Here is a 9,621-nt window from a genome sequence, read left to right on the forward strand (position 1 = left end):
ATATCACAGAATTATTATTCTGTGGTAATATTATATTACTCTATGAGGTGCACCAATCACGAACTGTGATCACGAACTACACAGAACAATGATAAGCATTGATAATCAATACGATTTGGCGGGAATTATCGTGAAATTATTATAAACAATGCATTTTTATTATCATTTAAGTTAAAAAAAAAACGTTAAAAAATAACCACAGATTTGCACAGAATCACCAAGTCAATCATTTATTAGTTATTACTCATTACTTCATTAGTCATTTGAGCATTAGATTATAATAATTTCTATTATTTCTATGAAGTATGAACCATCGCCACGCATCCTGGTGTATTAAGATTTAATAATTAATTATCTTTTAATATATAGGTACCAGTTTTTTGTAATTTATAATATTTTATCAAGAATAAAGTTAATTACAATTGTTTTGGATTTGTAAATACTTTAATAATCGATTGCTTTATTTTGCTATAGTTGTAGAACAACATATCTGTTTGGAATAATTATTTTTGTTATTTATGCATTCATATGTCAACACTTTCAATTTTCATACTGATCAACTATTTATAAAATATTGAGTTTAAATTAAACTTGGAATACCTAATCGTAATTGTTCTGTGGCAAAATGGAAGCAAGAATAAGTCATCATATTCAAGGTATATCTATGCTAAGCAGAAAAACTATTCCTCCAACATTGAATAAACATCTAACAAATGTAAGTTTTTGTGTTTATTTAAAAATGTTATTTATTTATTAATGTTAAATGTAAATTACATTTTAGAAAATATTTAATAAACCAAACAAAGAAGCCATGGAACAGGTGTTATATTATCTGCTTCCATTAACAGAACCGAATTGCTTAAAAACTGTACCTTGGCCAATAACTAATTTTAAAGAAGCTGCTGAATTCCGAAATACAGCTACAGTCCTTATTAATGTAATTATATTATTGTTCATTTTATATAACCATAATGATTAAAATTATTAATTATTTTAAGGGCAGTTCTTACAATGTCTGGTTAAAGTTAATGGACACTGGACACTTAACTGGCAGAATTCTGCCAGTAAAAATCTCACTAACCATCAGTTAACCGTTTACAAACACTTAAGAGGATGCCGCACCTGCATGTGTTGTCTTTGTCTTACAAGTGTGTAACATAGCAAATGTTACGCTTAGCAGTTCAAATTTAGTTCCGTTAATTTAAAATTAAACGAAATTGGAACTTCTGAGCGTAAAATTTGCTTTGTTATGTACTTGAAAAACGGAAACAACACATGTGGGTGTGGCGTCTTCTTAACCGGAGATTGTAAGAACCAGACTTAAGAATGGAAAAATAATTGTCTACATAGGTATTAGTATACATTATGCTTTTTTTTAGGGTTTGGATGGGTTTGTTTATGAAAAATCTTCTAATGTTGTTTCAAAAGTTAATTCATCATTATTAGCAAATCCTGGTGGCCCTGTCTTTATTTTTTTTATGTATCAATTTTGTTTATACATAAAGTGTTGTGAATTTAAGAAAAAGGGTATAGTATTTTAATTATATTAATATAATTTAATTAATACACTCAGTTTTCATTTTATAACTGATAATTAGATATAAATATAAAATTTGTTTTTTTAACCCATCGTCATTGGTATTCGTGTTAAAAGCAACGTTCACCTTGAGAACCATCAGTTTAAAATTTAAATATTATTAGATTTTCCTGAGGCTATTAAATCGTCAATCAACGTGTTTCAAAATATAATTTTATAAGCTAAAGAATTTTATAAATATTTCTTTAGAACTTATCAACCTGTTAAGTCATAAACTCATAAGTAACCTTAAGTAGTCCCTTAAGCCCTTAACTATTTTTTCCTTTAATAATAACTATTCAAATTCTGATTTTTAGAATTTTTAAATAAACATGAAAACAAATTTTAAAATTCTTGAATTTTGTTGTATTAGTTAAGAACCTGTGGCAATACAAATTTCTGTTTTTCAAATGAAAACCTCTCTCTTTTACTGTAAATTGTTTAATGCATTATTTTTTTGAAATAGTTTATGTGCCCGATTCAAAATTTGAATGAATAGTTTTTAAGACATTTGTAGGTACTAAGAATAATTTACCTTAAAAATGATTTTAGTAAAATATAAAAATAGATATAATATTGGATCTAGTATTTATCATATTTGTTTCATTTTTTCAAATTATTAATAGTGGACATATATAGATTAATATTAATGACTCAAAATTTCAAATCACCATAGTCCTCAGATCTTATAAACCTATATTACATAGATCTTTCGTTATTAGAACACAAAGTTAAATTACTCATAAACTATTTGTACCATATTTGATTCTGATATCTGATACATCAATTTTCAAAAAAATTATCCACTGAAAAATACACAAATTAAACCAGGCATTGTCAAGTTTTCTAAAAGTCAAAAAAATCTCATTAGTTATTAGTTTTTCAGATTCATTTGTCACTTTTAAAACAATTTTTCTATCTTACAATATTTTTTCTCATTTTTTAAGTATTATTTTGTAATTTGTATGATATGATCAATACAATTATTTAGATTGGTTATTGATGAGAACTTATTTTAATTTTTTATGTTTCTTGTGGTATCACAAAAGAGCACCATACAAAATTTGATCCAAAAAAAGGGCATCACTGGCTTAAAAAGTTGGGAACTGCTCATAATATATTGTATAATAATAGAAGTTTATGTAAACAAAACAAAAACATAATTATAAAAAATAATATTTGATGTGCGTTTTAAGTAGAAAAATCTTTTTATAATGTAATTTTTAATTGTTATTATTTTAAATGCTTTCTATATTAAAAAATAAATAACTGATGTTGATTTCAATATTTTATGGTTATTTAGTAGTTATTAATAACAATAAAATAATAAGGTGTGAACAATACCAATGTTGGAATATTTCGTAGCAATACCAATGACGAGTAAAGTAAACTACATATAGTATTATTGCTTATAATAAAGGTTATAAATTAATAATAATTGCTAATAGTGGACTAAATCAAGTGATTATTGTGATTATTTAACTAATTGTATACATTTATAATATGTTTTATTTCAAGTGAAGTTTATAATCACAAATAATGATATAAAATTTTTATTCTATTGTATTATCCATTAACATTAATTAAGTGACAAGTGTTTAGTATGTAATATCTTATTTTTTAATTTATGTTTAGGAATTGTTTTTTTAAATGCACCACTTTATATTGAAGACAAGTTTATTGACAAAAAAATATCAATGTTTAATGGAATATCAAATAGTAATTTTAATGAAGTAAATGAAATAATTTCTCGAGTTGGTTGTATTCTTAAAAATACTACAGATATAGCTGTGTAAGTAACTTATTATAAAAAAAATTATTTTATTTTAGAAAATATTTAATATTTTAGAAAATATAAAGAAATCATTCAAGATAGCAAGCAACGTATTAAAGATTTTAAATCTGAATTACTTAATATTGAACATTGTGAAGCAACTGGTATGAAAATAATTTTTAATATGCATGAAAAATTTGTGATTTGATTTTAATTCATTAAGGCTTAGTACAGTGTCGGTCTAGTCACTAAAGGACCCAGGCAAGATTTCTGTTTGTGGCCCATATGTGAGTAGAAATATGCCGGTAGTCCGCATATGAGAGTAGCAAATTAGCTGTAGAGATTTAATGTATTTTGATTTTAAAAAAAGCTAGCAGCCTGACAACGACCATTGCCTTGACCAGGCCGACACTAGTTTAGTATAATATATTTAAATATATGAACCCATTATTGTTTATTATGTTTTTTTTACATATTTGAAGCAAATGAAGTCTCGGAATTAAAACAAAAATGTATTAATTTGTATACTAACTTTCAACAACATAAATTAATTGCTTTGAAGTGTGCTATATTAACTGATATTATATTAAAAACGCAAGAAACTTTAGATGCCAATATAGTACATTTAACTTTTGATGTAAGTTTTAAATTAATGTTATTTTATGATTTTGTATCTTTCTACCTATTAATATTTACATGTAGATAAATCAAGAAGAATTAATGGACAGTTATGGAAAAGTAGATTTGGTTATATTTCTTAAGACCATAAAAAATACTTTAAAGAGTTATATAAATTGGTGTGAACAGCTAAATGATGATGGAAAATTGAATATTATGGTTAAAGAATCACAACAATCAGTTATTGAGATGACAGATCAAATTCTATCTTATGAGAAACATATTAAAGCCTTAAATAATATAGTTGATCATTTAAAAATTGAAAATCAAGTATTATATAAAGAAGTATTTACTAGTAAGTTAATTTATGTATTATTTTTATTATTATGTTCAATTACAAAATTAAAAAGGGTGTCAAGTGAGTACCACTCTGCTGTATAGAAGGGGTATTAAAAGTCTGATGTCACAGATGTATTAAAGTTAAATTCAATGATATAAAATCATTATATACAAAAAAAAAATTCTATGCAAACATTTACAATGCCCTCCCGAAGAAAATTAGAAGAATAGTAAATACAATAAAATAGTTATCAGACAAACGTAATTTTTTATATCACCACGAATCATCTACAATAGATTTATAAGAGTCAACACAGTATTAACAAATTTCATGAACAAAACAGTTGATTTGTACATAGGCGCAACTAGATCTCTAAAACGAGGGGTGTTAAATCTGTGAATACATCACATGGCCATGGGGGGAAAAGCCTCCCACACTCCCTACTCATAGACCAACTTTAATCAATACATCAAAACTTTAAAAAATATATTAAGACTTTTTATAAAAATAAAAAAATGAATAACATTTATACTACTCTTTTTTACTATAGTATCAGAAACATATTGAAACATTTTAATTTCATAATCCTGTTAAATAAATAATAATTTCTACATTTGAATCAGCATAATTTTTCTGGGTTTCATGCAATATTTATTCTAAATAGTTTCGGTGTTTATCTAATTGAAAAAATCTTTTTCAATATTCAACAAAGATAAATTACAAATTATATTATACGACCAAAGAGTTATACATTTTTTCAGGAAATTTCCTATCATTTATAAACATAAAATTCATAATATTAGGTATATAATAATGATTATGAATAAAAAACAAGGGGTGCTAAATTTTAACTTGGGGGTGCTAAAAACCTTTTTGCACCCCCCTAGTTGTGCCACTGGATTTATAACTGCACAGCTTAGTAAATAGCCGAATTGGTTTTTTTAGATTGTAGAACATATTGAACTAAAAAATTAGAAGACTGTTTCCAGCTATTATTTTTATTTGAACTTATTTTTTTTTTTAATTTATCCTATTTTCGTATTTATATAGAAAGTAGAATAAGTAGAGTAAAATAGTTTGGATATTATATTCCTGATAGTAATCTAACTTTGGATTAGATTTTTTTTATAACAGCTTCACAATTGTTAATACATACATAACTTTAAGTACAAACATTTTTTTCTTAATGTTAAATAATTGTGCCACTCCATTTTTTTTAAATGCCACTCCCCCCCCCCCAATTGAAAGAAAAAACTGATGTCAAGCTCTACGGTTATTTGTTTTTTAATAGCAAAATTAAAAAAACCATTGGTACATGATAAACCGTTTACGAGTGAATAACAAAGCAGAAGAAACTTGAGCTTAGATACTCTAAAATTGTGTGTGAAATTTTCAATACAATTTTATTTCATCGGGCCAGGAAGCTCGAAAATTTTATATAATGTTCAATATAAGTTGATATAGTAGCAGTTGCTAAGTATTAAATATTTACAGGCACTATTTTTTTCATAAATATTAAAAATTCAATTTTTGACAAAACTTATTAAAATAACAAATATTTTCAGATTTATTTGTAGACAAAAATTATAAATTTTCTAGTAATTTTCAAAAACGTTTGGAAAAACCCAAATACAGTAACAAAAAAACAGGTAGTTTTACGCATAATCAAATGTTTTGCTATAACTCAAAAACGAATCATTGTAAATAATTGAAATTTTCACCAAATGTTTATATTAGCGTTATCTCTTTACAATAAAATTTATCACGTATAAATAGACCATGTAAATTTTTAATTTTTCAGTTTTTTTTTTTTAAATACCTATAAAAAAATTTGGCTTTCCGAAAATTCTTTAAAACTTATTACAAGGTTTATTTTAAGTTGTACTTATTGTAGTAAAAAAATTCGAAAATCGTTAATCTCAGTTTTTGTTTATAAGCATTTAAAGTTCAAATGTTTACGAAATATGTCAAATTTGCATGGAATTATGAAGTTGAAAATTCATAAAATTTTGTGATTTATACCTATAAGGTGAAAAAACCCAACACAAGATTCTCCATAAATTTTTCTCCAAATAACTATAAAAAAAACTCGTCCAAAATTACATTTAAAAATTAATTACTTATATAAAAAAAAATATATATATTATAATTTAAGTATAGGTTTATATAATAATCCTAGATTAACAAATCATCCCTGTTCAGAATCGTTTTTTGTATACAACGATTGTTGTCATAGCATTCAAATTTAACACATCCATTATAGTTACCTACTCTCCATCTCTATTATACAGCAAAGCGATGCTCACTTTTTTAATTTTGACCTTTTAAAATTCATTAAAAATTATATTTATAATTTATTTTGTATTTAAAAATGTATAAAATGATAAATTTATATAGCTAAGGATTGAGCATTTCAAACATATTATTCTCGGGAACTCGGGAACAGTGTTTATTTCAAATATAATGTTTTACAGTTAGGACAAAATACTTGCTGTTTAGCTAATATGCTTATAGTAAACAATATTACTTAAGTAACAATATCATAAAATGTACATAATATCTATTTTTATTTTATTTTTATTCATTTATCATATTAACAAAATTTATATTATTGATATATTATATCATCATTGAATTTAAATGTAACACATTCGTGAAACTCACGTGACACATAATGTACAGCAGATCAGTACACTCTTTCCATCCTTTTTATATTTTTTTAACACTTCATTCTCTTATTTTTTTTATTAGCTGTATCATATTAAATATCTTTTAAAATATTTTATTATTATATAAAATAGTACACCTATGTCATGAATAAACTATTGAATGAAAACAATTTACTTTTTAGGTAAAAGTCTTGTAAATCTTGATCCAAGAATACAATCAGTTTACAAAATTATTCCTCCAATAATTTTAAAAACAGATTTTAGTGATAAACCAAAATTAATGGCTTCAAAAGAAAGTAATAAATCAAGGCGATCAATTTTACTACACTCTAGTAGTCAACCATATAAGTATCAAACAATCAATATTGATACCATTAGATGTGTATACAATGAAACATTACCAAAACCAATCAAAGAAGATTATATACAAGATGTAATTAATATATTATTATTTTAATATATAGTGTGTTTTATAGAACTTCTTAGAATATCATATTAAAACATAAAACTTAATACATAATAGACTTGTATTTAAATTAAATTAAATTTTAAAGTTTAAACTAAAATTATTAATAAGATGTCAATGGTAATGAATAATACTTATTGAGATTCTTTTTTATATGTACTCAACACATAAAGTGCTCAAATTTAGAGATGGAGATATTAGATTTCCTGTGTATCTAAATTAAATACATACATTTTTTTCTTTAAATATTAGATTAAATATTTTAAATATATTTATTTGTAATGCACATATAAAACAATGTCTCAACATTTGTTCTTGTCCATAACTTTATTATAATTCATAATGTTTATTCAAACTTAAAATAAAAATAATATTAAAGATTTTTGTTTTCATATTTCTTCAAATTCTGAAATTATAATGCAAGTTTTTAAATTTTGGTAAGAAGTTGCCAGTTAATAGTTAATAATAAATATTGGACAAGCTGAATGATTAACTATATCATTTTTATTGTGCACGATAAATATTAAGTTTCAAAAAAGTCTTAAATTTTCAGTTTCAAAGTTTAATCATATCATAATTAACCTATCAATTAATTTTCTTTACTATGGACAAATTATTGTGCATAATTGTATTTGATATTTTTTAAATAAACCTGCAGGAAATGGGGGAAGAAAATAATGAGCTGCGTGAGACAGAAGTTAAAATATTACAAAGTTATGACAATGAAAGCTTGCAAGTAAATGTAATTATATGTAATAATAGTAGTTAAATGAAAATATTATTTTATAATATTGTAATATACTAATAATATAAGTGAATCCAGTGAATTAGAAAATTATCAGTAAAATGTATACTTTCTTTTTTTAGGATATTACATGTGTCACTCTTGAAAATCAATCTATATTTACCACTGATATTGGGATAATGAACGAAACTGAACATAAAATTGGTCAAATTAAAAAAGATGAAATTAAAAGTGTATCTATTTCACGAAAATCGATTGAGAACATAAAGCAGAAATTTATCAGAATTAAAAAAGAAGCAATGAGTACAATCCCTCACTCACCTCAGTCACCTTTATAAATGCATTAAGTATCATAAGTTTTTGATATTACCGTTAATAATTAAAAATAATCATATTAATTACTATACTAAGTGCATAATAATATTTTAGTATTGTAACAAGTACCTACAGAAACATTTTTAAAATAAATATATCAATATTAACTAACCCAAGTATTCAAGATTAACAAAACTTAATTAACCTACACACAATGTAAGATACTGGTCTTTTATGATTTGTAAATTGATATTTCTAGCATTTCACATTACCTGAGATGAATTAGAGTATAGAGATTACATACTTATACTACATCTAATTTGAATAATATATATACATACTTGAATTTTTCACAGGGAATTTAAAAGTTCCTGTTTATTAAGGGCCTAGTGGTGTCCATTAAAAGATGTTGCACTATATATTTTGATGATTATGATATTTGATATAATACCAGTGTGAACAATTATTTCTCATCATGAGAATGTTTCAGTAATAAACATGACAGCCATACATAAAATGAATAACAAACAAAAATCTTGTTTGCGCCTTTTAATTAATATTAGAATATTTATTCTATATATTGACATAACATAGATCATAATGGCGTATTATAATTAACAATAATATTTTATGAAATATTATAGAATATAGTAAAATATCTTTAGTTGCATAGTTGTAAAACAATTTCAAAATTTATATTAGTAGTATTGCATGCAAGGATCCGGGGGGGGGGGGGGGGGTTGGATTTTAGAGACAACTAGCAAGTAAGATAGTTACTAGTTAGAGTAAAACCTAGAAGTTTTAGACTTCATAGAGAACTGAAGTTTTCTTTGTAGGTATTTAATCTTAACTGATTATAACTAAAAAGTAATTTTGTAATTAAAAAGAATACAAAAATTAATCAGTAATGCTTTCAGTTTATTTAAATGGTATTGTATGTTATATTCAAAATCAACATGTTTTCAATCCATATTAGAAAATAATCTGAATAGAGTACATTTATATTACAATTTAATTAATTATTTAAAAGTTTTAGTCCCACCATCAATTAATATCCAAAAAATGACACGAGAACTTGTTAAATTTACAAAAATATTTAAATATAAGTGTATTATCAC

General features: G+C 24.2%; 1 protein-coding gene across 3 annotated transcripts; it reads left to right on the plus strand.

The window, feature by feature from the left end:
• The first annotated feature begins 50 nt into the window (after window positions 1-50).
• On the plus strand, window positions 51-8,674 carry LOC107174212 (uncharacterized). 3 transcript variants are annotated; one of them, XM_089225030.1, is made up of 11 exons: window positions 59-369; window positions 475-715; window positions 782-937; window positions 1,380-1,527; window positions 3,212-3,368; window positions 3,426-3,514; window positions 3,833-3,987; window positions 4,053-4,323; window positions 7,160-7,410; window positions 8,102-8,185; window positions 8,311-8,674. In XM_089225030.1, the coding sequence occupies exons 2-11, from the start codon at window positions 626-628 to the stop codon at window positions 8,524-8,526; spliced, it is 1,617 nt and encodes a 538-aa protein (XP_089081156.1). In that variant the 5' UTR covers window positions 59-369; window positions 475-625; the 3' UTR covers window positions 8,527-8,674. The 3 variants fall into 3 exon arrangements, with proteins under 3 accessions (XP_089081157.1, XP_089081156.1, XP_015380561.1); XM_015525075.2 differs by having other exon boundaries at window positions 67-369; window positions 8,102-8,179; XM_089225031.1 differs by lacking the exon at window positions 8,102-8,185 and having other exon boundaries at window positions 51-369.
• Window positions 8,675-9,621: the final 947 nt, after the last annotated feature.

The sequence above is a fragment of the Diuraphis noxia genome, unplaced genomic scaffold (genome assembly GCF_037042655.1).
Source record: "Diuraphis noxia isolate RWA-SAM2 unplaced genomic scaffold, SU_Dnox_SAM2 contig0003, whole genome shotgun sequence".
In the NCBI taxonomy this organism is placed as follows: Eukaryota; Metazoa; Arthropoda; class Insecta; order Hemiptera; family Aphididae; genus Diuraphis; species Diuraphis noxia.

Coding starts and splice junctions, on each gene's coding strand:
- LOC107174212 (XM_089225030.1), top strand. CDS start 626: ATGGAAGCAAGAATAAGTCATCATATTCAAGGTATATCTATGCTAAGC. Junction 938..1,379: donor CAGCTACAGTCCTTATTAAT/GTAATTATATTA, acceptor GCTTTTTTTTAG/GGTTTGGATGGGTTTGTTTA. Junction 4,324..7,159: donor ATATAAAGAAGTATTTACTA/GTAAGTTAATTT, acceptor TTTACTTTTTAG/GTAAAAGTCTTGTAAATCTT.